The sequence below is a fragment of the Hemitrygon akajei genome, chromosome 3, assembly GCF_048418815.1.
Source record: "Hemitrygon akajei chromosome 3, sHemAka1.3, whole genome shotgun sequence".
NCBI lineage: Eukaryota > Metazoa > Chordata > Chondrichthyes > Myliobatiformes > Dasyatidae > Hemitrygon > Hemitrygon akajei.
Window position 1 is genome coordinate 114,650,189 of NC_133126.1, and position 27,846 is coordinate 114,678,034.

At 42.0% G+C, this 27,846-nt stretch overlaps 2 protein-coding genes across 5 annotated transcripts in view; one reads left to right on the forward strand and one right to left on the reverse strand.

Moving 5' to 3' along the window:
• LOC140725323 (cilium assembly protein DZIP1L-like) overlaps window positions 1-27,846 on the forward strand; it is a 274,345-nt gene that overhangs the window by 217,689 nt on the left and 28,810 nt on the right. The window lies entirely within an intron of this gene.
• On the reverse strand, window positions 434-25,863 carry LOC140725324 (claudin-18-like). The gene is made up of 5 exons (XM_073040647.1): window positions 25,560-25,863; window positions 14,017-14,181; window positions 13,343-13,448; window positions 11,077-11,187; window positions 434-3,083 (listed from the first exon to the last, which is right to left on the reverse strand). Exons 1-5 carry the CDS (start codon window positions 25,777-25,779, stop codon window positions 2,903-2,905), a joined length of 783 nt encoding a protein of 260 aa, XP_072896748.1. The 5' UTR covers window positions 25,780-25,863; the 3' UTR covers window positions 434-2,902.

Genomic DNA, 27,846 nt, shown 5'->3' on the forward strand with positions numbered 1-27,846 from the left:
TTGTGGCTTATTTACCTTTAGCAGCAGGAACAAAAAGCAAAGCTCTTATCTAATCTCACTATCTGTTTAGCGACTAGAACCACCTAGCTGTAGCCATGGTCTCACTGATAAGCAGCAAAGCTCCGCTGCGATTGCCTGATGTTTTCTGAGGGAATTGTGTTTGGACAGGTGTGGCCATACATGGTTGAAACTGATGCTTTGCCACTTTTATCCAGTTATATGTAATTCTGCTTTGACCAGCTTCAGGGTCTACCGAGCCAAAGTGCCCCATCTCCTCTCCCTGAGTGATACCCACTGCGAAGTTTCCTCTGATTTTATCTGTAAGGACCCAAATATAGCATCACCTTGAACAGCTGATTTTTTACATCCAAGAATTTGATAATTTGGAACTTAAAATGCTTCTAATTCAATCTAAATCATAGACTAAGTCATGTTGGAGGCTTCTGAAATCAGTGTTGAGTCACATTTAATAAGATATAACAGTACAAATTTTTAATTTTGGTCATTAAACTTGGGGTGAAAAACATTGCAATCACAAATAAAATCATCAAGTGTGTTCCATGGATACAAAGAATACAAATAAAGCATGTATTTTACAACAACTTAGAGTCCTGGAGCTTTACAGAGGAACAGGCTCTTTCTCCCACCATGTCTTGATGACTATTTGGTGCCAGTCTACACTGATCCTGTTAACCAGTACATGGCCTGTTTAGCCTTTTATGCCCTTGGGATCAGTGCTTGTTTAGATACATCCACAGTGCTATAAGAGTCTCTCCCTCTATCCGCTCTCTAGGTGTAAAAGTTTTTTTATATTTCAAATCCCTGTTAACTTTCTTACCCCTTCCCCTATAGCAGTGGCCATTGGTTTTGGATATACCTGCTATGGGGAAAAGTTTCTTATTATTTACACTACCTCTGCTCCTCAAGTTTAGCACATTACTAACCAATATTACTACCAACATTTGTAGAATTTCTTGTGATTATCTCTTCTAATTTTTAAATTCATTTTTGGAGGTCAAGGAATTAGTGCCTAACTCTAGCTGTCCCTGAACAAAGTGACATGTTTAGATCATTTCAAAATCATCCATATCACCTTAGATCTGGAGCTATAGGTTGACCACAGTGGGTGAAGAAGGCAGATCTTCTTCTCTGAATGACATTAGATGGGTTTTTACAGCAGTTCAGTAGTTTAGTGATAATCATTACTCAAATTTGTTGTGCTTTTTTTTAAATTCCAGGTTAAAAACTGTATTTAAGTTGCACAACAGTCAGGGCAGGAAGTGAATTGAGTTACCCCAATTGTAACAACACACACAAAATGCTGGTAGAACACAGCAGGCCAGGCAGCATCAATAAGGAGAAAAGTTCAGTTTTCGGTTTCACTAATCTGGTATCTTAACCATTGAGCTACCACTAATAGTACTTGTGCACTCAAAAATATTTATGAATTTTAAAATAAAACATGTATTCAGTATCATAGTTTACATTAAAAAAAGCACACACACAGCATTCACCCAAATGATCCCAGGGCTGAGACAAGAAAATACTCAAATTTCTAAAAATACAATATTAAATTGTAAAGTGATTTTGAAAAAGGTAAAACACAAAGATATGTGGATGAGTTCTGGTGTTAAGCAATGCCTACTACTGTACATTGAGGTCCTCTTAGAACTCCTGAATTATCAAGAGAACCAAAAAATTTTAACTTCAAAGGTTAAGGTGCTCTTCTCACCGGATAGTTCATTGTAATTGTTGTCCTTATTCCTTTGCATCCTCTGTTGACCCCAAGACATCTCGTTCGCCATTGTCTCTTATTTTCTTTATACTATTGTTACTCATTCAGGCAAAAAAATGTTCCTTCAGTAATTTGTACAATAAAAAAGACAGAAGGGAATGTATAAGGAGGAAATTAAGTTGCACCAGAAGGTGGAGAGTCGAAAGGCAACATCGGATGGGATTTGGGGACTGGGGATTGAAGTGAAGAGATTGGAAGATACAGCTGATAACATGAAATGAATGGAATGGGAGGACAATTTTGAAAAGATGGAAAATATAGGAACACATGGCAAGTTCAACTCTCAAGCCTAAAATCAAGAATATTATATTGGAAAGTTATTGAAACTGGATAAAGATCACTTGACATTTGGCTGCACTTTCCCTACCGGTGACTGGGTATTAATCGGTGTGAGACAACCATTCATTTTCCACAGAACTCATGACATCATGCCATCAGGATAAGGAAGAGGAAGGGCTTATTTTATCCAATAATACTCCAGGATGCATTATCCACAACATTTGCTTTGCAGCATGTTTCGTAGAACATGGAGCAGTCCAGCACAGGAACAGGCCAGATCCTTTAGCCCATGATGTCTGTGCCAACCATGAAGCCAAATTAACCTAATCCTATCTTTCACCTTGTTTCTCAGGAAACATGTCTATTTGTATCTTGAATCTATTCAGCAACCATGGTAACCATGTTCTTATTCTCTGGGTGAAGAGTTTTACCTAACCTTTAGCTTCTATATCGTGGTTTATGTGGGAACCTTAATGTGCTGTAATCCATCCTAGGGGTTCATTGGTTAAAGATGAATTTAAACTCTAGTTTCTTTCAAAGTATCTTTGAGTTGATGTTCAACTTCAGTGGGGAAGCAGACTGGCTGGAGATGAGCAGCCTGGCTGTTCAGTCTGTGAGTGGTCGTGTATCGTAACTGGGCTAGCCTGCCACCTGAATCAACTGAAGGAAGGTATTGTGACACTCAGTACATTATAGGCATTTAAGCACACGCAGTGTGGTGAAGTAAGGAGGAGGGATGAAAGTTGAATCTGGGAATTAATATTAGAACCCTGTAGAGATGGTTGCCTTTCAGACTCTCGCCCCAGGGTTACGATGAAACCATCAGATTTATACGTAATCGTATTTCCCCTGTTTCGTTTCCTCATTGGTGTTGCGGTTGTAGGTGGATCTGTCGTCAGTGTAGGTCCTCTTTACTGGAGTCATTTCTGCTTCGTAGTGGGTGCTGCTTTTGTAGCCAGGCTTGTAGGGTTGTCCTCGGCTTGGCGCTTTGTAAATGGTGGAATTGTACCTGCATAAGAGTATGAATGAATTTATGAGCAGGAATCGGCTACCAGGCTCTGTAAGATCAATACTTTCTACCCTTGATGACCTGGCATCTGCCAGCAGTTCCTTCTGTTGTGACTCTTGAAGATGCTGCTATTCTAAGACCGTCGATCCTGATATCGTACAGGGGTGCAGCACAGAAACAGACCCCTTAGCTCATCGGGTCCATAACGATCAACAGCCATTAATCCAATTTTGATCTCATTTTAATGTCTCCACATTGCTATTAACCATCAGATTCTATCACACCATAATCACAAAAGGAAATTTATGTTAGCCATTTGCCCTGTGAGTCTGTGGTTCTACCCACTGTGTCACTGTGCTGCCCAAATCATTTTCAATTTCAAAGCACAACCACATTGAACTTTTCTCTTATGTAGTTAAAACAAAACTCTCCAACCTGTAACCCTTCACCTTTGTTCTGTGTGTGGAGACGAACTGTTTCCTCATGGGTGGAGTTCTGACATGGATTGCTTCCTATGGGATGGCTATACATGCCAGTTTAAACAGAGCCACTGTAGAGGCCATTTCAATGCTGACTGATCTAATGCCTGGATAGAACAAAGGTGCTGAGCCTGGATGCGACACCCCAGATACCACTTCACCTGATGGCTCCTATTTGAATCCCAGATTTGGCAAACGGATGTAGTTACTGAAACACAGGCAGTACTACCTGTGAGCTTCCTTCCACCACACTCTGTTACGTGGGTGGTGGTATCACAACTGACAGCACTGAAGACTCGAATTCAATCCTGACCTCAAGTGTTGTGGTCGCATGTGACTGCGTGGTATTCCATTTTCCTCCTACTCCTCCAAGATGCACACGTTGGCATCCTGGTGTGAGGGAGAATGGTAGAATCCGGGTGGGAATAGGTTACTAGGAAGATTGTTTGTGAGATGGGATTGCTCCATGAACCAGCACAAATATAAAGGGCTGAAAGAGCTCCCATTATCAAAGGAAATGGGGGAGTCTCTCTATGGATACTATTTGTCTTTAGTCCTGCTGCTGTACACCATCACTCATTCACTGCTTACCCGCCCCTCCCCATCACCACACAAGCTATATCCTTCACTGACAGAAACCCATGATGTTCATTGTGCCTTTGCGGACATTCATCCTGTTCCCTTGTACCACTGGGGACGGCATGGTACTGTAGCGGTGAGCACAGTACCAGCAACCTTGGTTCAATTCCTGCCACTGCCTGTATGGAGTCTTTATGTTCTTCCCGTGACTGCTTGGATTTCCTCTGGGTGTTCCGATTTCCTCCCACAGTCTGAAGACGTACCAGTTGGAAGGTTAATTGGTTAATGTAAATCATCCTGTGATTACACTAGGATTAAATCGGAGGATTTGCTGGGCCGTGCGGTTCGAAGGGCCAGAGGGGCCTACTCTGTGCTGTAGTTCAATAAATACATTTCACATAGTGGAATTCATTTGAATAGTAAGCTGAAGGAGAGGATGAATAAACTAGACATATGTAATAGTGTCTGAGGTGTTTATACAATAAACTTGGATAATCCATTATCGGATTATTGGAAATCCTGATGATTTATCTTTATGTTCAGCGGTGCTGATGCCTGGGTCATGGTTAATATCACCGAGGCCTCAGTTCTCATACTCCATCTAACACACCAATGCCCTAGTTTCTGCACTCAATTCAAATTCTCTGGGCTAATTAGAACATTTCTTATGCTACACTGTAATACCTTAGAGTAGTGAATTGAGAAGTGTGTTTAGGGATTGATGTCCATTAGTCTGGAATATCTGCCAATCCGTCACCAACAATATCCCAATGGTGTTGGATTATCAGAGTTTTAATGTCTCTGAATTGAAAAAGGGAAGCTAAGTTGATAAGGTAAGCCAGCAAAAGCATACAGTTTACAAGTGGGAATGCAGAGGAAATAGGAACAGATGTGGGTGAGATCTTGGGTAAACTCTTTCATCATCTGCCTCTTCCATATCTTCTTCCATATTTAGGTTGTGCTCAAAAATGTAAGTTTTAAAGATCTGGGGTAACAGAGCATGATCATACCTTGGAACTAGAGCAGACACAAAGCACTCGACCTTGTACGCGAAGAAAATAGTCTTCACCTTGGCATTAAATAGCTACTGTCTTATTCTGAAACTGTGACCTCTATTTCAATTTCACCAGAAGCAACTTCTCAGGATTTACATAGAAAATAGGTGCAGGAGTAGGCCATACGGCCCTTCGAGCCTGCACCACCATTCAGTATGATCATGGCTTATCATCCAACTCAGAACCCTGTACCTGCTTTCTGTCCATACCCCCTGATCCCTTTAGCCACAAGGGCCATATCTAACTTACTCTTAAATATAGTCAATGAACTGGCCTCAACTGTGTACTGTGGCAGAGAATTCCACAGATTCACCACGCTCTGTGTGAAGAAGTTTTTCCTCATCTTGGTCCTAAAATGTTTCCCCTTTATCCTTAAACTGTGACCCCTCGTTCTGGACTTCCCCAACATTGGAAACAATCTTCCTGCATCTAGCCTGTCCAATCCCTTTAGAATTTTATACGTTTCAATAAGATCCCCCCTCAATCTTCTAAATTCCAGTGAGTATAAGCCTAGTCGATCCAGCCTTTCTTCATATGAAAGTCCTGCCATCCCAGGAATCAATCTGGTGAACCTTCTCTGTACTCCCTCTATGGCAAGAATGTCTTTCCTCAGATTAGGGGACCAAAACTGCACACAATATTCTAGGTGCGGTCTCACCAAGGCCTTGTACAACTGCAGTAGAACCTCCCTGCTCCTGTACTCAAATCCTTTTGCTATGAATGCCAACATACCATTTGCCTTTTTCACTGCCTGCTGTACCTGCATGCCCACCTTCAATGACTGGTGTACAATGACACCCAGGTCTAGTTGCACCTCCCCTTTTCCTAATCGGCCACCATTCAGATAATAATCTGTTTTCCTATTCTTGCAACCAAAGTGGATAACCTCCCATTTATCCACATTAAATTCCATCTGCCATGAATTTGCTCACTCACCTAACCTATCCAAGTCACCCTGCATCCTCTTAGAATCCTCCTTACAGTTAACACCGCCGCCCAGCTTCGTGTCATCCGCAAACTTGGAGATGCTGCATTTAATTCCCTCATCTAAATCATTAATATATATTGTAAACAACTGGGGTCCCAGCACTGAGCCTTGCGGTACCCCACTAGTCACTGCCTGCCATTCTGAAAAGGCCCCGTTTACTCCCACTCTTTGCTTCCTGTCTGCCAACCAATTCTCTATCCACATCAATACCATACCCCCAATACCGCGTGCTTTAAGTTTGCACACTAATCTCCTGTGTGGGACCTTGTCAAAAGCCTTTTGAAAATCTAAATATACCACATCCACTGGCTCTCCCCTATCCACTCTACTAGTTACATCTTCAAAAAATTCTATAAGATTCATCAGACATGATTTTCCTTTCACAAATCCATGCTGACTTTGTCCGATGATTTCACCTCTTTCCAAGTGTGCTGTTATCACATCTTTGATAACCAACTCTTGCATTTTCCCCACCACCGATGTCAGACTAACCGGTCTATAATTCCCCGGTTTCTCTCTCCCTCCTTTTTTAAAAAGTAGGGTTACATTAGCCACCCTCCAATCCTCAGGAACTAATCCAGAATCTAAGGAGTTTTGAAAAATTATCACTAATGCATCCACTATTTCTTGGGCTACTTCCTTAAGCACTCTGGGATGCAGACCATCTGGCCCTGGGGATTTATCTGCCTTTAATCCCTTCAATTTACCTAACACCACTTCCCTACTAACATGTATTTCCCTCAGTTCCTCCATCTCACTAGACCCTCGGTCCCCTACTATTTCCGGAAGATTATTTACGTCCTCCTTAGTGAAGACAGAACCAAAGTAGTTATTCAATTGGTCTGCCATGTCCTTTGCCAAGGATTTTAATTCACTCCTACTTCCAGTCATTCTTCTATCTTTGTAATCAGCTAGTGGACCTCGACTGTACTCCATATAAGGCAAGCATAACCCCTCTTGGGTAAAGAAGGCAAGGCAGCACCACTAGTTCAGTTCTCACAGTAACTTATACAGCAACTCACAGGATAATGTCCCATTTGCTTTTCCAACTGTGTGGTTCTGGTAAGAGCACTGCTCAGTCTTTCTGAATACAAGTGTTTGTCTCTGCTTGCTTGGTACTGGGGCAGGCTCACCTCTTGCTGATATCCCCACTCCCTGGAGTGGTCAGCTCGCTGTGCTTTCCCATTCTTTCTGGCAAGTAAAGGATTTCTCAGTTCCCACTTTATGTCCTGTCCTCCATCTTACCTATTATACTAGTATGTATTCATTTAAAAAATTTCTCTGGTTGTTCTTTGAATTTCCTATCTATCTTATGTTGATTTATCAACCCATTCTGTTAATACTAATCCGTCAATATAACTGTTTTCCAAACTTAAATTCATTTGGCATACTGCTGCTTTCCTGAGTATGGCTTGTTCATTTCTACTCTGTTTTGCAAGTGTTAACTAGTTGTTACATGTTAATTTTCCAGTGTCACAAGGAAATTGTTGAGCATCTGATTAAAAGCCTTCTACTAATCTGAATCTACCTATCCAGTGGTTTCTCCATATCTCCCCTACCGGTTACAACCTCAAAAACCTTAATAAATCTTTCTCACATAAAACCACGCTGACATGATTCATTACATTGTAACCTCAATTACGGCCACAATTTCTCTACCATTTGTTTGACTCATTTCCCTGATTTCTCTCAGTTGGCTTTCTTGAACATCTGGATCCCATTTTGTACTTTCCATTGCACGGGAAGTGTTTGGGCAATGAAAACCCATACATTAGATGATATGGCAGGTGAATGTGTGGCTGAAGGTGCAGGGGGCAGAGCTTCAGATTTGTGGATCATAGAGATTTCTTCCAGGGAAGGTATGGCCTGTAGAAAAAGGTTGGCTTACTCATGAACTTATGTGGAACCAATGTCCTTGTGGGCGGGTTTTCTAGAGCTGTTGGGTGAGCATTTAAGTAGGCAGGAGGATGGGAGCCAGGGTGAAAGGTGAGATGGTGGAGCATTTGGTGTATAAGTGGACGCTGTCACGAGGGCAGGAGTGGCTGCTGGATGTTCTGGGGTTTAGGTGTTTCAAAAAGGATATCCAGGGATGCTAAGCAGTGATACTATCTCAGCTGCAGAAAGGGAGGATATTGTGGAGGAAAAAAGATTTAGATGGAGCAGAATTTGTTAGGTAGTCCAGGAAGGATTCATGACACAATAGGTAGACAGGCCGAGTAGAGGAGAGACCATACTGGATCTAGTACTAGGCTAATGAACCTGGTTAGGTGACAGATCTCTCAGTGGCTGAGCATTTCTGAGACAGTGACCACAACTCCCTGACAAGATATAACTTAACCTTGGAGAGGGATAGGAGCAGCCGGTATAGGAAAGTGGGAGGGGGGGGGGAATGATGATGCTGTTAAGTAGGAACTTGGGAGTGTAAATTGGGAACAAGTGCACTTGTGGAAATGTGGATGTTGCTTAGGAAGCATTTTCATGGGGTTCTGGATAGATTTGTCCCACTGAGCCAGAGAAAGGATGGTAGGATGAAGGAACTATGGTTGACAAGAGATGTGGAACATCTAGTCAAATGGAAGATGGAAGCATAAGGAAGGATGTGGAATCTTTAGAGAGAGTGCAGAGGAGATTTACCAGGATGTTGCAAGATTAGAGATCAAGCCACATAAGGAAAGGTTGAGCAAGCTGGGGCTCTTCTCTTTGGACCAAAGGAGATGAAAGATGACTTGATAGAGGTGTATAAGGTGATAAGAGGTATAGATTGAATGGTCAGCAGCACCTTTTTCCCAGGGCAGCAAAGGCCAGTGTGAGAGGGCATAACTTTAGTGACTGGAGGAAAATTTAGGCATTTGTCAGAGGTAGGTTTTTTTTTAACAAAAGAGTGCTAGATATATGTAATGCACTGCCAGGGGTGGTGATAGAGGCAGATACATTAGGAATATTTAAGAGACTTCTAGGCACATGAATGAAAGGAAAATGGAGGGCTATGTGGGCGGGGGGGGGGGGGCTAGATTGATTTTGGATAAGGTTAAAAGTTCAGCACAACACGGAAGGCTGAAGGGCTTGTACTGTGGTGTACTGTTCTATGTTATGTTCACTGTTTTTGAAGCTGCTGCTTCTAAAGTCTTACAAAGTCTGTCATACCCAGGAGGATTGCTGGTTTCCCCACCGGTTATCTGCTGGGATATTTCTTGACCTAATAACCTCTGTGGAATAACAATAATCATCATCACATTTTCCTTCGGTGATGATCTTGAATTGAAGTTCTTTGGTTGACTGTGGAAATAACTTTTCTGATTGATTAAAACTTTGCCTAACTTTGAATACTGCTGGACTTACCATTGGCTTCAGTTTCTCCAGTCCCTTCTCAGAAAGAAACCCTAAATTCCTGTTGAAAATCACTTCTGGCTGATCTCCAAACTTGTGATAAGTGCTAGAAATAGGGCATCAGTATGACCTCTGGTATGTAATTAAATATTTTGGCTTAATATTAAAATGGAGACACCTTTTTTCCCTCATTAGGGAGAGAGAGAGCCTGTGGTATGTCGAATACCAGGTGAACGAGTAGTCTTTGGGGTGCTGCAAGTCTGTGTCTTTATTGATGCTTTGCTGCATACCTGAGTGCTCGGTGGGAGTACTGATGCTTTTTTGCTGGTGGGGGAGGGGCCATAGCTTTGCTGCTGCTTGTGCATGGGAGGGGGAAGTTGGGGGGGGCTTCCAGGTTCTAACATTTAACTATCATTTATTCTTTGGAGCACTTCTCTGTTTTCATGGATGGGTGTGAAGAAAAAGAATTTCTGGATGTATATTGTATTCATTTCTCTGACATTAACTGTACCTATTGAAACATAACTCATGGCAAAGTTACATAAATCAAAGCACAAAGTGTTCTGAGAAGAAAGGATGAGGTTGAGAGAGGGTCTTCGGAGGAAGAAAAGACATAATGTGTTCCAATCACAAACAAGAGAAAATCTGCAGATGTTGGAAATCAAAGCAACACAGACAAAATGCTGGAGGAACTCAGCAGGCCAGGCAGCATCTGTGGAAATGTGTACAGTTGACCTTTCGGACCAAGACCGTTCACCAGGACTGGAGAAAAAAAAGTAGATTTAAAAGGTGGGGAGAGGGGGAGAGAGAAACACAAGGTGAAAGGTGAAACCGGAAGGGGGAGGGATGAAGTAAGGAGTTGGGAAGCTGATTGGTGAAAGAGATTCAAGGCTGGAGAAGGGGGAATCTGATAGGAGGCCACGGAAGAAAGAAAAGGGGGTGGAGCACCAGAGGGAGGTGATGGGCAAGCAAGGAGATAAGGTGACAGAGGGAAATTGGAATGGGGGATGGTGAAGGAGAATTGTGGGGCGGGGGGAGGATTACTGGAAGTTCGAGAAATTGATATTCACGCCATCGTTGGAAGCTACCCAAATGGAATATAAGGTGTTGTTCCTCCAACCTGAGTGTGACCTCATTGTGACAGTAGACAAGGCCATGGACTGACATATTGGAATGGGAATAGGGTGTTCCAATGGTTTGGAGTGCCGCCATCTTGTAATGATGAAGATTGGTAAAGAATGGGAGGGACAGTATTGGAAAATTGCAGAGGAAGCATGAAAGGGCACAAACAATGAAAGGGTTTATTTGAAAAATCCTTTATAAGCAATTCTGAATTGATTTTTATTCTTATGGTAGGACAAACTGAGAAGAGAGAGATGAAATGGGAGAAAGAGAGTATGACATGCAGACTTTTTTTATACATGAACAGCTACCCTTTATGTGGAATGAAGGCTCTGAATTAAGTGGAATTGATAGAGCTTATGTGTATTGCAGCTTAAAGTGATATTTTACTAAAATGACGATGCACTTCCTTCTAGTTGCACTTTGGATGTCTAGTTACTCACCGAGTCTCTTCGGGTACCATCCCTTTACAGGCAATGCACATCACGATTCCACCAGTAAGGAGCAGGCCTCCCGCGACCCATCCCACAAACAAGGCAGAACCAAACGTGTATCTGTGAGGAAGAATGGCCTTGTCAGTCTAAACCTGGCATCAGTAAGACTTGCACAAACCTATTAAAGAAACATCCTACCAAAGCCATACAATTATGGGTAATTGATTTTTTTGTATTAAAAGCAGAAAGTGAGCTAGTTTTGTATGAAATCAGAAGAAAGTTCTTTCTCATTGGACACATGTGGAACAATTTCCAATAAAAGATTTGGCATAAAGTTTAGATACGATTCTCACTAAATCCAATCAAAACCTAAGGCTCACCTTAAAATCCGTAATGGGTCAATGTTGACTCTTTGAAACAAACTGAAAACTAAACCTAATCCCTGTTACTCAGAACCTATTGTGTTAATCTTTTTCAACCAATTATGTATCCAGCTCTATTTTCAGTGAAGTGGTAAACACAGCAATGTGTTTGCTCACATTAGAGCCTTTGATTGCTTTTCTTAGGAACTAGAGTGGAGGGCTGACTTGGTAACACCAATATTGAACTGTGGTCCAAAGCAAGAACCAATGACTTGTGTCTGAATCCACATTTCTTGATCGTTGTTGCAAGTTAATGAAAATTGGGGTTGTAATCTTGGTTAAGTTGTTGAGATGTGATATTTTAAATGGGGCATTAAACCAATGCCTCATCTTTCTTTAACTTAGTGTAAAGGATCTCATGAGATTGTTAGCACACAAAGGACTGGGGTTTGTTTTTTTTGATATCTTGGGCAAAGATTTATCTTTTAATTGATATAATTAAAAATACTTATCTCATGCTGCTTCAAAGTTTAAAATAAATTTTATTATCTAAGTACTTATATGTCAACACCTACACCCCTGAGAATTATTTTCCTGCAGACATACTCAGCAAATCTATAGAATAGTTACAAAACAGGACCAATGAAAGAGTAACCAGAATGCAGAAGAAAACAATCTGTAGAAACGCAAATATAAATAAGTAGCAATAAATAATGAGAATTTGAGATAAAGAATCCTTAAAGTGAGATCATTAGTTGTGGGAACATCTCAATGACGGGGCAAGTGAGTGTAGTTATCTCCTTTTGTTCAAAAGCCTGGTGGTTGAGGGATAATAACTGTTCATGAACCTGCTGATGTGAGTTATGAGGCTTCTGTACCTTCTTTCTGATGATAGATGCTGCTTTCCTGCGACAATTGTCTGTGCAAACATGCTCAGTAATGGGGAGGACTTTACCTGTGATGGACTGGGCCATATCCTGCTTTTTGTAGGATTTTCCATTCAAGGGCATTGGTGTTTCTATACCAGGCTGTGATGCAGCCAGTCGATATACTCTTCACTACACATCTATAGAAGTCTGGGAAACTACAGTAAAACTCAAACAAGCTGAGTTAGTTTAATCTGAATCAGAGTGTGCAGAGAGCCAGATGGTCTGGCATCTTACTTGATCATTAGTCTGGATTGTGAGCTGGAGGTCCAGGTGGTGAGCAGGAATTGGGCTTGGGAATGTGGGTAGGTATGATGTCAGCTAGGATCCATAGTGCTGGTACATACAGTTTCACTGGAAAATGTGAAAATGTATGATACCACTGTGTCACATGTAATGAAAGTGTGTTTGGGTATTAATGGCAGTAATATCCATTAGTCCAGAAAGTCTGCAAATCAGCACCACCGAAGTCCCAAAGACATCAGATACATCAGGAGTTCTACTGTTTCTTATTTTTGTGCATTGTTTTGCAAAATCTAAATCTAAAATTGCTGAATATGTAACAAAATTTTGAAACTAAAGAAAGCCAATTAAAGAAATATAATTTCTCATGATGATGAAAGGCATTGATCGGGTGGATAGTCAGAGGCTTTTTTCCCAGAGCTGAAATGGCTAGCACGAGAAGATACAGTTTTAAGGTGCTTGGAAGCAGGTACAGAGGAGATGCCTGGGGTAAGTTTTTTACGCAGAGAGTGTGAGTGCGTGGAATGGGCTGCCAGCGGCAGTGGTGGTGGAGGCAGATATGATAGGATCTTTTAAGAGACTCCTAGACAGGTACATGGAGCTTAGAAAAATAGAGGGCTATGGGTAACCCTAGGTAATTTCTAAAGTAAGTACATGTTCGGAACAGCATTGTGGGCTGAAGGGCCTGTATTGTGCTGTAGGTTTTCTGTGTTTTCTGCTTTTTCTCTAATTCTTGAACCCTACCTCTGCATAGCTGGTCCTTGAGCTCCAAGCATTGATGTGTTCATCATCCAGAAGTTTGTCACCAACATATTGGCGTAGATTGATACTCCGGCTATACAGCAAATCCCTGTGCAGGTTGAAACAAAAGGTTTTAGTCAAGTGGGAAGCTGATGAGAATATTCATGAACCCCTATTTACTCGGCTAGAGTACTGTCAGCATTCTTAGTACTGTACTATGGGAAGAATAGGATGTGACATTTACTAGAAATAAGGGATGTCACTTGGGTGCACTTGGTGACGGGATTGTTCTCCCTGGTGGTGAGTAGGGAAGGGGAGATTTAATCCGTGTTAACATTCACGAGGGGCTTTGATAAAGTGAATGCTTCTACTATTAAGCGAGTCAGTAAGCAGAGTAACTGGCAAGTTGACATTAACTTTTATATTTTTTAAAGTTTCTGCCCCCCCCCCCTTAAGTCTTTACTATGGTGTAATATTGAAAACTATTCAAATGGGACTTCTTTCTGTTTTAGTGCTTATAGTATAATAGCCTAGGGGAGTCTTTCAGCTGACCAGTGTTGGTAGCAAAATGTCCCAGGTCAGCCAGTTCCACCCTGGTGCAGCGATTTCATCCATCCCACCTCGCATCTCCCCCACAGCCCTGGCTGTGTTTGACTGTCTCCTGAGGCGTGCCCTACCTGCGATGATGAACAGGATTCCAGAAGTGAGTGTGAGATTGGCCTTTGCACTATCGTCCATGGTTCCCAGTCGAATGCACTTGAGGGCCAAGATGGAGACCAGAGAAGCGATCAGTGAGAGAACGACGGAGACGATCATCAGAGCTCGGACGGCTTGGAATGTAGCTGTCAGCAGAGAGTACAGGTGTGAATACATTGACTGTGTATAGAGTGCTTCAAAGAGCCTCCCTTGGTTGAAGTGTATCAGAATGGAGGTAATCAGTTTAGGGTAAGTAGAGGACATTTGAGGAAAAATCTTTTCCCTCAAAGGCTGGTTGGAGTCTGTAAAATATTGCCTGAGAAACTGGAGATAGTAGAGGCTCTCTCAACATTTAAAATGCAACTGAGTGGCTACTTGAAATGCCAGTGTATGGAAGGCTGGGAAAAAAGTCCCGTTAATTGGGATTAGTGTAAATAAATACTTGATGGTTGGCCTGAGCATTGTGGGCCAAAGAGCTTGCTTCGGTGCGTTCTGACTTGTTGAGATATCATCTGAAAGTTACCTGGCAAACTAAATCTGCAAAAAACTTGGCAAAGAGTGCAACATGGAATAAGGAAATGATTGAGAGGTGAAATTGAATAGTGGACCTGTAAAATCACATGACTGTACTCAACAGGCAGAGTTTATAACAAATGCCTGAAGGATTCTTCTGTACCACGTCCAATTTCACACTCACCTTTCAATGCCTTTATTGCTGAAGCCAATGACTTCTGGTTGTGCAGTCCTTAAGGACTGGAGCTAATACATGAGCTCTACGATGTTAACTGATCTCTGAAGGACAGTAAGGATTTTCATTCTGTCCTTTTCTCAGTCGTGCACATAATCAACTCAGTTTCTTGCTCCTAATAAATGCCCTGCAGCCTCTGTTCAAAAATATAGATATCAGGATCGAATTGCACAGCCTGACAAAGTGATCTTGTCAAAATCCAACATTCATTATTGAGGGGGAACAATTTTGATGGTCAGACAACGGTAGTGATGTTGTGGAAACATAACTATTTCCAAGCTCTTCAAATCCTATACAGCCCTCTGTTTGAAATATAACTATCAGGATGCCAAGGCTTTATAAGGCATGGTCAGATGCACTTGGAGTACTGAGAGCACTTTTGGGCACCGTATCTAAGAAAAGCTGTTGTGGCATTGGAGAGGGTCAAGAGGAGGTTCATGAGAATGATTCTGTGAATGAAAAAGTTAATGCTTGAGGAGCATTTGATGGCTCTGGGAGCATGGAGTTTAAAAGAATGAGGGGGATATTTTGTTGAAACCTATTGAATATTCAAGGGCCTAGACAGTGTGGATGTGGAGAGGATATTTCCTACAGTGGGGGAGTCTAGGACCAGAGAGCAAAGCCTCAGAATAGAGGGACATCCATTTACAACAGAGATAAGAAGGAATTTTGTTAGCCAGAGGAAGGCCAAGTCACTGGGTATATTTAAGGAGGAGGTTGATTAGTAAGGGTGTCAAAGGTTATAGGGAGAAGGCAGGCGAATGGGGTTGACAGGGATAATAAATCAGCTGTGACGGGTTGGCTCGGCAGACTCGATGGGCCTAATTCTGCTCCTAGGTCTTATTACAGAAGGTGGGCAACATATTAGCTTGCTGCCACGGGAGACGTGCATGCAAAGCTCCACACTGGAAGGGGTGTCTTGCGAAAAAAAATTCTCTCATTTTTGCAGGGTAGGTTAAAATTTGTGTGGTGGGCGGGAGTAGTTGAAAGTAAAGAGTACTGTTTTTTTGTGGGATGCATCCTTAACTTCTCATTTCACAATCCCGGTCCATCATCTCAGTGTTTATCTCCATGACTCTGCCGCATTCTACATTCACTTCAGCTCCTGATCATAGTCATGGAGTTGTTCAGCACTGAATCAGGCCTTTCGATGGCTCTTCACCTCTCCCATCCATACTAACCCAATTGATCTGCATCCTTCTATGCCTTGTCAATTTAAATGTGTATCTAAATGTATTTTGAACTTAGTAATTGTGTCAGATTCCACCAACTCCTCTGGCAGCATGTTCCAAATATCAGTCATAGTGTAAAAAGAACGTACCCCTTAGATTCCCTTTAGAACTCCTACTTCTCACCTTAAACCTATGCCTCTTGTTTTTGATACTCCTAACTTGAAGAAATGGACTCTGACCTCCCTACCTATGCCTTTCACAGCATTATATGCTTCTGTCAGATCACCCCTCAGCCTCATTTGCTCCCAGAAAAATAAGCCCAGTTTATCTAACCTCTCCCCATAATGGAAGTCCTCCAATGTTGTTGGATCTCCTCTGCACTCACCAGCACGACCATATTCTTTCTATACTGTAGAGGCCTGTACTGGTCAAACGTTGAGCACTTTGATTTGCCCTGGAACTGCCTAACTGAGTCTCTTCAGGACAGCACTTTATCCTCCCCCTCCTCCTCTTTTACCCGGTCACACTTCCTGATCTCTCTCTGTCCCTGCCTAGCCATCAGTTTGTTTTCATTTGTTACGGTAAAGGTAAACAGATATTTCAGTATGAAGTGAAGGCTTGTCAAGGATTATACAGATATTCAAATGCCAATTTAAGCATCAAGATGAGGGAGAGAGGGAAACTGGGCCCCAGCCAATCAGAAGGAGTCTGGAGTTTGGTGAATTAGGAGGGAGGATGAGAAACTGGCCACAGCCAATGAGGGAATGGGGGAACTGGCACCCCAATGATTTGGAGGAGAGTGCAACAACAGTACTATTTAGAGATTCAGATGCTGAACCATTGAGATTTCTGAATGTTCAGGTTGCGGGTTATTGGAGATAATAGTGGAGAAATTCATTGTAACCCTGCCCCTGCTCTCTTCTCCCCTGAAGATCGATTCAGCACGCTGCCCATCTGATATGGACCATTGGCACTACTCATTCCACAGCTCATCCCTCTGGACCAGTGTCCTGCTTGTTGAGATCAAAACCCAGCATTAACACCCATGGTAGAACTGTCCTCTTAGTCTGCAGAGGACCCTGACACCTGTTTCCGCTCCTTGTGGACCCTGACATCAACAGCAAACATCTGGTCCTTCATGTCTGGTCCACTGTGGGCTGACCAAGCTGAAGTCAGCTGAGGGGCCTGTCATGCTGTATGTCTCTGTGACTTGTGGTCTACATGGGGCAATGACAAAGACAGATTATGAGCGGAACTATGAAGAACTACTCTGGAGTACTACCTAATGCCCTTAAAAGTTGGCACTGGTGAATAGGATAGAGAGCAAAATGTGTGGGTTGGCGATGGCAAGGGAGAGATGGGTTTCAATTCATGGAGTACAGCCACCAGTGGTAGTGAGAAGGGAAGCTGCTCTATTGGGATCAGCTTCACTTGAATTAGGCTGAGACTAGTTTTCCATTTTAATTATAAGACTGAGTTTGTAGCTAAAGCATTTTGACTGTGCGGCTAGTTGTTTCAAATCAAAGGAAAAGACTTACAATGTTATCAAAAAGAGCAGTCAACCTAAGGATTTGGAACATTACAGAATTCAGCAAAGGAGCACCAAGAACTTTGAATAAAGGAAAGGTTTGGAGGGGGTATGGGCAAATGGAACTAAGGTGGGAATCTTAGTCAGCAAGAACCAGTTGGACAGAAAGGTCCATTTCTGTGTTGTATGAATCTAAATTAACAAGTGAAAACAAGTTAAGAGTAATCTAGCTACAAATAAAAACATCACCAATCTATCTGTGGGAATGTAAAAGGGAACAGATTAGCTAAAGTCAATGTGAGTGCTTTATGGAATGAAATAGGAAAATTAAACTGGGGAATAAGGAAATGGAAGAGTCATTATACAAACATTTTGTATCTACCTCCATGGAAAAGACACAACACAGAAAATTTACCTGGAACAGCAGAGAGCAAAAGTTCTAGAGTGAATGGAGATGAAGCTGGCATTACTAAATGAATGTATTGGGAAAATGAGTGGAATGAAATGAGTAAGTATCTGGAAACTGGGGAGTACTTTTTTGAAAGATGAGATTGACAAGTTTTGGTGTGCAGAGCAATCTAGTTAAATGAATTATTGAATGCTAACATAAAACAAGTGATTAGGAAGGCAAATAATTTGTTAACCTATTTTGCAAGAGGATTTGAGTACAAGAGAAAAATATAAAGTCTTGGTGAGATTGTATCTTAAATATTGTATGCAAGTCTGATCTCCTTACCAACAGGGGGATGTCCTAGCACAGGAGAGAATGCAACAAAGGTCCATTAGAGTTATTCCTAGGTGAGAGGTTTATCTTATAAGGAGAAATTAAGCTGACTGGACCTAAGTTCCCCTCCATTTATAAGTATGAGAAGTTATCTCACTGAATTTTACATTATTCTAACAGAGATAGATAAGGTACACACAAGGATAAGGTTACCTTTGATTGAAATGTCTAATCTAGGCGCTTCAGAATCAAAATAAGGAGTGGCTCTCAGGATTGAGGAGAGAAGATATTTCTTCACCAGACATTAAATGGATCTTTGTACTGCAAGGGATGTGAAGACTACAAACATCTAATAGATGGATAGTTATCGGATACTGAAAAAATGAAGAGATAGTAAGTGTAAAAGGTCAGATGTGAAAGATCAGACATAATCTTATTGATTGGTGGACTGAACATGAGGGACAAGAAGGTTTTTCCTGTTGAAGCTGCTAATGGGCAGGGATTTTCTGGCTATAGACCTAATAATGATAAATGACCAGCAATATAGTGGCAATTCAGCATGGACTGTGACTTGGAGAGGAAACTAGATTGGGTTGCCCTTGTATTTCTTCTGGCCATGTCCTTGGTGGCAGAATAGTAGGTTTGGGAGGTTCTGTCGAAGTCATTTGGGAGATTTACTTTGGTGTACTCTGTGGATGGAGCACATATTGCTAGTTGGGTGGCAATTAAATCCTTGCACTCAGCCACTGGAGAGTATTTTGTCACTCTCAATGCAGCCTTGTACTTGATGGAAAGGCTTTGGAGTGTCAGAAGTGAGTCTTTTACCTCTAACTTTGATTTGCTATTATAGTTGTAGAAATTAAGTGGTTGGTCCATTTGGATATTTGATCAAGGTATGTTGATTGGAAGGACTTGAAGATGATAATGCCTATGAACATTAAGACTAGGTGTTAGACTTTATTTATTTGGAGATGGTCATTGTCCAGCACTTCTGTGGAGTAAATGTTATTTGCCACTTGTCAGACTATACTTAATTGTTGTCTGGGCCTTGTTACATGCAGACAAGGTGCTTCATTTGCTGAGGAGTTATAAAATTGAGCATTGATTAGTCATCAGTAAACATCCCCACTTCTGACCCCATAATGAAGGAAGGTCAATAATGAAACAGCTGGTGTTCTGTGGAACTCTTGTAGTGATGTCCTGGGGTTGGGATGATTGACATCCAACAACCATCACCTTTATTCTTTATGCTAGCTATGACTGCAATCTTTGAAGTGTGATTCCCCATAATGATTCAGAGAGATTAAAATTTGGTCATCTCTGCCTTAATAAGTGGATGACTATTTTTGCTTAGATATTGACCCTGTAGTTCTAGAGTCTGACACAAATGTAAGCATATCCATCCTGCCAAGATGACTTGGAATCTTGTATGTTTCAATCAAATCTCTTCTTCCTCTTCTGTACTCCTGGAGATTCTAGCCCAACTTCTCCAATTTTCCACGTAGGGAAGTTCCAGGTATTAATCAATTAAACCTTTCTGAATGGTTTCTTATGCATTAACATCTTTGCTTAAATATTCTTGCACAGGATTAGACCACATAGACCACATAGCCAGAAACAAGCCATCTGAAGTCTGAGATGGAGGAAGTGCTTTGAAGTATCTAAAGATGCCAATGAACATTTGCAGAAATTCAAACATAGCTTTCATTTTAGTTGAGAGGCAAGCTCTGACATTGGTGCAGTTTATAGTATGTTAGGCACCTAATACGGTTAATGTAATATGTCACTTTATCAGTGGGAATCATTACGATATTAGATGCCGTGCTGCAGGAAAGGTCATTTGGTGTATCAATTCTATGTTGGTGTTAACTTTCATGAACAACTTATAAAGCCATGAAGTAGTACAGCATGGAAGTAGACCATTCAACCCATTGAGTCAGTGCCAACAATCAACCAAACATTTACATTAATCCCATTCTAAATATGTTTATGCATCAGCTCCAATAGTCAGATACTATTCTTTCAGCAAATTGAATTTTGACTGTTGAGATCATTACAGTGTCTTGGTGTGATTTTCACAACAAAGGAGGTTTACCAAAGAGGTTGCTTGGATTAGAGGATATTAGCTATAGGAAGAGGCTGTACAAGCTGGGGTTGTTTTCTCTGGAGTTCTGGAAGTTTAGGGGGGATCTGATAGAAGTTTATATAATATAAAAGTTTATATGATTATAGATGGGGTAGAGCCAGAACCTCTCTCAGGTTAGACACCTCGAATACTAGAGGGCATCGAGGGGGAATGTTTGAAAGGGATATGTGGGTTAAGTATTTTTTGCAGAGAGTGGTAGTTGCCTGGAATATGCTACCTTGAGGTAATAGTGCATGCAGATACAACAGTGGCATTCAAGAAGCTTTTAGACCAGCACAGGAATGTGCAGGAGAAGGCATTAGTTTAATTTGGCACCATTGTTGGCACAAACCTTGGGTGGAAGGGCCTGTTCTACTTTCTGTGCTCTTAACAATTCTCTCTGTTGAACTACTTGAGCTTGGTGATCCAGGGACCATGGAGCCCAACTAGCAGTCCTAATGATCTCTTAGCTTGCTCTTCGGCAAGTTTTGAAAGCAAATTCAACAACTTCTGCTATGAAATGAATTGACCATGGACGAATACTGGATTGTGTTCAAAAACCCAACTGCTTCACTAATGTCCTTTAAGTAAGGGAAGTTACAATCTTTACCAGCCTGGCTTGAAAGTATGATTAACTCAAAGCCAGTAGGGCAAGTGGAAATGAGTAATAAATGCAGGGTAGCCATCCATATGCAGAGAGTAATTACATGTATTTGTGTCTCACTTGTTATGCTGATATTTTAACTATTTTCTGGATTTGTCATCTAGTGTATTTCTCTGTCATGACGCTGGTGTGTGGCAATATTTTAGAGAGGGGTGTTACGATTTTTGTTGGGTTTGTGGAGTTTGTTACAATAATCGTGATACAGTTGAGTACTAATGCATGTGGAAGGGTATTATAGTGGAAGGTACCACAGTTTCAATTTATATTAGAGATGATCATGGTATCAGAATGTCACAGTATCGTTGAATGTCACCATAGTGGAGTATGTCATGGTGTTAGTGAATAATGGGATTTGTCACAGCATTGAATGCCACAGTACTGGGTCTGCCACAGTAGCAGAGTGCGTCAGAGCATTGGTGAGGTTTGTCATATTTTCGTGCAGTTTGTCACAGTTTCGGTGAGATTTGTCACTCCATTGGTTAGCTTTGTCATTGTAGTGTTCAAAGTTCAAAGTAAATTTATTATCAAAGTACATATTTGTCACCATATAAAACCCTGAGATTCATCTTCTTGTGGGCATCCTCAATAAATCTATAGAATAAAACCCATAACAGAATCAATGAAAGAGTGCCTAACTGGGGCATTCAACCAGAGTTCGGAAGACAACAAACCATGCAAATACAAAAAGAAGAAATAATAATAATAATAAATAATTATTATTATTGTGTGCTTTGTCACAGTATCAGAACATGTTCACAGTAATTATGGCGTTTGTAACACTCAGAGCCTGAGACGGTATTGGTGGATATGTTGTGGTTATTTTGGTAAAGTGAATTGCAGTGTGCACTACATTTAGTCATAGAATTGTGCCATAGAGTTGTTATGGTACAGAGGGACGCCATTTGGCCCATTGAGTCTGTGCGGTTTCTCTTTTTTTTTCTTTTATCTGCCACGTTCTCTTGCTATTTCCTCAGATGCCTGCCAGCTGATTTTTTTTCTTGAATATCAATTCAATTTTTCTCTTCTAAGCCTCTGTTTTCGCCACCTTATTGATAATGAGTCTTGAATACCTGGTCATTTAGAATGAGTAAAACTGTTTTTCTTCATAATTCCTCTGATATGTGTTCAAATTTTTAAATGTGCCGTCTGGTCTTGAACCATCTACTAATAGGATAATAGTCTCTGTATATATCCCTTCTAAACCATTTTGATCCTGTAAATCTGAATAAATCTCCTCTTAACTTTCCTTACTCCAAGGAGACCAAATCTAGCTTCTCTTGAAGTGGAAATCCTCATTCCTGAAACTATTTTTGTCAATTCCCTCTGTACCTTCTCTGGGACTGACTAGAGTGTGCTAACCAGGAATGAGTATAACATACCCATTGCAGCCAAGACTGTTTTATATAACTTCAACATAAGCCCCATGCTTAAGTTTATGAAGTCTAGGATTCCATGAGCTTTATGGACCACTCTTCCAAAATGCAATGCATCTTTCAAGGATTTATGCAAATATGCACTCATGTTCTCAGTTCCTACATCCCCTTAAGCTACATAATTAGCTACATAATTGATTTTGTCTTAGAGCCAAAGAGAATTATTTCATAATTCCTGTATTAATTTTCATCTGCCACTTAAGAAGTGCTGCAAAGAGAAAACAATTGAGAAGTATAGACCAGCGAGCCTAACATCTGAGTTGGGTACATTACTAGACAGAATTCTCAGGGGTAAGATATACATCTATTTGGAAAGGCAAGGCTTGATTAGGGGTAGTCAGCATGGCTTTATTTGTGGGAGATTATGTCTCAGGAATATGATTAAGTTTCTTGAAGTGACCAAGAAGATCAACGTGAACAGGGTAGTAGATGTGGTCTATATGGATTTCAGTAAGATCTTTTATTAGCTTCTGCATGGTAGGTTACTATGGAAAGTTAGATTGTATGGGGTCCAGTGATAGCTGGCTAATTGGATACAGAATTGGCTTGATGGAAGGAAACAGAGGGTGATGGTGGAAGATTGTTTATCAGACTGGAGTTTTGTAACTAACTGTGTTCTCTTGGGGTTGATGTTAGACCCATTACTATATGTCGTCTATTTCAATGATTTGCATGAGAATGTACAAGGGATGTTTGGCAAGTTTGCAGGTGACACAAAAATATGTGGTGTTGCAGACAATGAATATGGCTATCAAGATTTTCAGGGGGTTCTTGAGCAGCTGGGTAAGTGGGCTGAGGAATGGCAAATGGAGTTTATTTCAGGTAAGTGTGAGGTATTGCACTTTGGGAAGACAAATGCAGACAGAAATTTCACAGTGGATGGGGATGTTGTGGAAGAGAGGGACCTAGGAGTTGTAAGCACATGGTTCCCTGAAAGTAGCATCTTATATAGACAATGTGGTGAAGTGCTTGCCTTCGTTTGGTGTGGCATTGAGTATAGGGGTTCGGATGTTACGCTGCTATTGATTCCGATTGTGGAATATTGTGTTCAGCTTTGGTCACCCTGTCATAGGAAGGAGTGCAAAGGAGATTTGCGAGGATATTTCTGGGACTCAAAGGACTGAGGAAGAATGAGAGGTGATCTTACCGAGGTGTGTAAAATTATAAAGATGGGTGAATGCACACAGTCTTTTTCCTAGAGTTGGGGAATTCAGATCTAGAGAGCATAGTTTAAGGTGAGAGGGGAGAGATTTAATAGGAACCTTCTCACCCAGAGGTTGGTGAGTACATAGAATAAGCTGCCAGAAGGAATGGTTGAGGCAGGTATATTAACAACATTTAGACAGTACTTGGTCAGGTACATGGATAGAGGGTTACGGGCAAATGGGACTTGCTTAGATGGGAATCTTGGTTGGCACGAACCAATTGGTCCCAAGGCCCTGTATGATTCTCTAACACATCTGCCTGTTCAACCAACCTGTCTATGCCAGACTGCCTCCTCACTAGTAACTAATCTTCCAGTCTTCATGTCATATAATGTAGAGTGTAGGTGTGTGGAACTCTTCACACAAACAGTTGCTGGGGCTGAGATCTGATATTGACCTTATTTGTACTCTCATTACCATGGGAATTCCTACCCAAGTATTGGAACTTCCTTTTGCAGCTGAATTATAAATCTCTAACTGAGTCCCTTCAGCAAGCTATGAAGGGATGTGGAACAAGGGCAAAAGAATGTGTTAAGGTACTCAGGATCTAATTGTGTGTGAGACTGACATTAATCTAGATGGCCTCCTGGTGTTTCTGAGTTTTTAGCCCGCTTTTGCCCGGTTAGCTTTGTAGATGAGATATGCCGCCATATACTGTACATGCAGGTAATAATTGAATCTGTACTCATATCATTCACATAATCAAAACATTCTAAGCTTTTACTGCCAATAAAGTACTTTTGAAGTGTCATCACTTTTGCAACATAGAGGAGTCACTTTATACACGAGGATCGACAACATCTCTGAGTTAATTGTTCAACTCAATCAGTGTTTCGTACGTGCTTTGCTGAGGAGGTAACATGGCTACTGGAAGAACTCACTAGTCTTCATGTGACAACTGAGTACAGTTAATCCATAGAGGATGGATGGAATCTTGGTCTAAATCTCATTCAGATGACACCTCTAAAATACATTTTCCCCATAGTTCTGAACTGAAGGACCAGTACAGATTCGGCACTCGATATCTGAGAACCTCTGTCTTTCTGAGCCATAGTTACTTTTCTGCAGCAGAGGCCTTGTCCACTTATTCTTTCAAACACAGCCTGGAATTTAGCAAAGTCTACTCCTCAAAATTCATTGCTGTACCTACTTAACTCCATCACTGAAGTCTAACTCCTTTATACATTTACGGCTCCATCCAAGCCCATCCCTTGAGCAGAGTAACACACTCATAAGCCCAGCCCTTCCTCCCACAATGACCTTGATTGCTTGAACATGAACACACCCATCGAAACCCTTCCTTAATTATTTAAACCCACCCATCGAAACCCTTCCTTAATTATTTAAACCCACCCATCGAAACCCTTCTTTAATTATTTAAACCCACCCATTGAAACCCAATCTTATAGTTGTTCTCTCCTAGAAACTTGTGTCTTGCACATTAACTCCCCCAACAAAGCCCCACCCTTGAGAATGTTAACATTCTTATTAATCGTCAGCCCCTTAGTCTATGAATTTCCGCTCTGCAAAAACACATTCCTTGATTACGAACACCATTCTCTTAAAGTCATGTTGCTGGTAAAGTTCAAACATCTTCATAAGTAATCAATCTTTCTGTCCATGAACCTTTCAATTAGGGGACCTAATTTTATTTTCAAGTTGATCGGTTATTTGTTAGATTTGCCATTAATGACAGATACTTATTGCAAATATATTTCAGCAAAAAAGAAATATGGAATAACAGTGCTAGTTTATCTCAGAAGGGACATTTGAAGATTCTTTCAGCCTTTCAAATAAAAATATAAATTTGGACCATTGCTTGTAAAACCGGCAGAGACGCAGTGTTAGGTATGAAAGTTCAACTAACTGCCCTTGAGAGAGTCCTCTTGTATTCCATAATTCTCGCTATTCTGAAATGCTCTTACCTGGAAGCCCTAAGACGGTAAAGAAGGGGCGACATTCTGTGAAGCCCGATGACTGTTGTACGCAGGTTTTCCACAGCCCCATGTAGTTGTACACACTAGTCACCAGGTCCTGACCCAGATCCTGAGTGCTCCACATGTTCAAGGCAGTGGCTACAATTGTCCCAGCAAAGCCCAGAGAAGCCACGGTGAAGCCCAGGCACTGGCACATTGTGGTAGCCATGGTTGTCCTCTCAGCAGCAGGCGGATCCGACGCGTCTGAACTGCTGGTCTACTGCCGATCAAATGACCTAGCCCCTTGCATTCCCTAAAGACGTGGCTTGTGTGACTGGAACTTATCAGCATCGAATTGGTGAGTCATACGTATATTTACTTAAATTTGTTTTCATTGGGTGAATGGTGAAACTCAGACCAGTACTCCCATTCTGTTACATCTTTTGTTGTAAGAAATCCCCTCCACTTTCATCTCCTCCTACTTGCATGCTGCTTGTCTCTTAATGTTAAGCCTATGATATATTCTAGACTGTGAACTTTTGCACCCTATCTAGAATTTTATACGTTCTCCAGAGAAGAAAACTACTCCGGAGTTATTCCAGTGTAAAGCAAAGGAAATGTTATGCAGTTAAAGTGAAGAGCAAATGCATTCCCTTGGTGTTACACCAGCATTTGTCTTTAATCAACAAAGATGACCTGATCACTTACCTAACTGATGTTGTTTTGCCTTAATTTAATTGTGCATGGGATGTAGTCATCGTTGACAAGGCTGCCATTTGTTCTACATTCCCTGAGCATGGAGGCTTTGGGTATCAGGCACAAAGGATTCATATCAAATGGTTCGACGTGCTTGAAGGGCCGAGTGACTGCTCTGGCTCTTTTTTTTAATGTTCATTTCTGTGAATGTCCCTGGGATCTTGCTTCTATTATGTAGTTTAAGTGCTCCAATGGTGCTGTTAATTAAGAAAATTAATAGGTCCACCACGACCATCACTCCCTTTGGATTCTCCACTCCCCTTGGGTTCAGCACTCCCATTGGATCTCCAGCTCTCGTTGGGTCTATAACTGCCATTGGGTCCACCGCTCCTTCTGGGCCCACCACTCCCACTGGGTCCACTGCTTCCATTGGATTCTCCACTCCCACTGGGTCCACTGCTCCCATTGGATTCTCCACTCCCACTGGGTCCACTGCTCCCATTGGATTCTCCACTCCCACTGGGTCCACTGCTCCCATTGGATTCTCCACTCCCACTGGGTCCACTGCTCCCATTGGATTCTCCACTACCACTGGGTCCACTGCTTCCATTGGATTCTCCACTCCCACTGGGTCCACTGCTTCCATTGGATTCTCCACTCCCACTGGGTCCACTGCTTCCATTGGATTCTCCACTCCCATTGGGTCCACTGCTTCCATTGGATTCTCCACTCCCACTGGGTCCACTGCTCCCATTGGATTCTCCACTCCCACTGGGTCCACTGCTCCCATTGGATTCTCCACTACCACTGGGTCCACTGCTTCCATTGGATTCTCCACTCCCACTGGGTCCACTGCTTCCATTGGATTCTCCACTCCCACTGGGTCCACTGCTCCCATTGGATTCTCCACTACCACTGGGTCCACTGCTTCCATTGGATTCTCCACTCCCACTGGGTCCACTGCTTCCATTGGATTCTCCACTCCCACTGGGTCCACTGCTTCCATTGGATTCTCCACTCCCATTGGGTCCACTGCTTCCATTGGATTCTCCACTCCTTCTGGACCCAACACTTCCACTGGGCTTACCGCTCCCATTTGGTCCACCACCCCCATTGGATTCTCCACTCCCACTGGGTCCACTGCTTCCATTGGATTCTCCACTCCCACTGGGTCCACTGCCCCCATTGGATTCTCCACTCCCACTGGGTCCACTGCTTCCATTGGATTCTCCACTCCCACTGGGTCCACTGCCCCCATTGGATTCTCCACTCCACTTGGGTCCACCACTCCCTCTGGACCCAACACTTCCACTGGGCTTACCACTCCCATTTGGTCCACCACCCCCATTGGATTCTCCACTCCCACTGGGTCCACTGCTTCCATTGGATTCTCCACTCCCACTGGGTCCACTGCCCCCATTGGATTCTCCACTCCCACTGGGTCCACTGCTTCCATTGGATTCTCCACTCCCACTGGGTCCACTGCTCCCATTGGATTCTCCACTCCCACTAGGTCCACCACCCCCATTGGATTCTCCACTCCCATTGGGTCCACTGCTTCCATTGGATTCTCCACTCCACTTGGGTCCACCACTCCCTC

Bases quoted from the DNA above. Each gene is read 5' to 3' on its own strand.
- LOC140725324 (XM_073040647.1), bottom strand. From the start codon at position 25,779: ATGGCTACCACAATGTGCCAGTGCCTGGGCTTCACCGTGGCTTCTCTG. The intron at 14,182-25,559 runs GTAAGAGCATTT...CTCTGCTGACAG, and splicing joins TACCGTCTTAGGGCTTCCAG to CTACATTCCAAGCCGTCCGA. The intron at 13,449-14,016 runs GTAGGGCACGCC...CAACCTGCACAG, and splicing joins AATCCTGTTCATCATCGCAG to GGATTTGCTGTATAGCCGGA.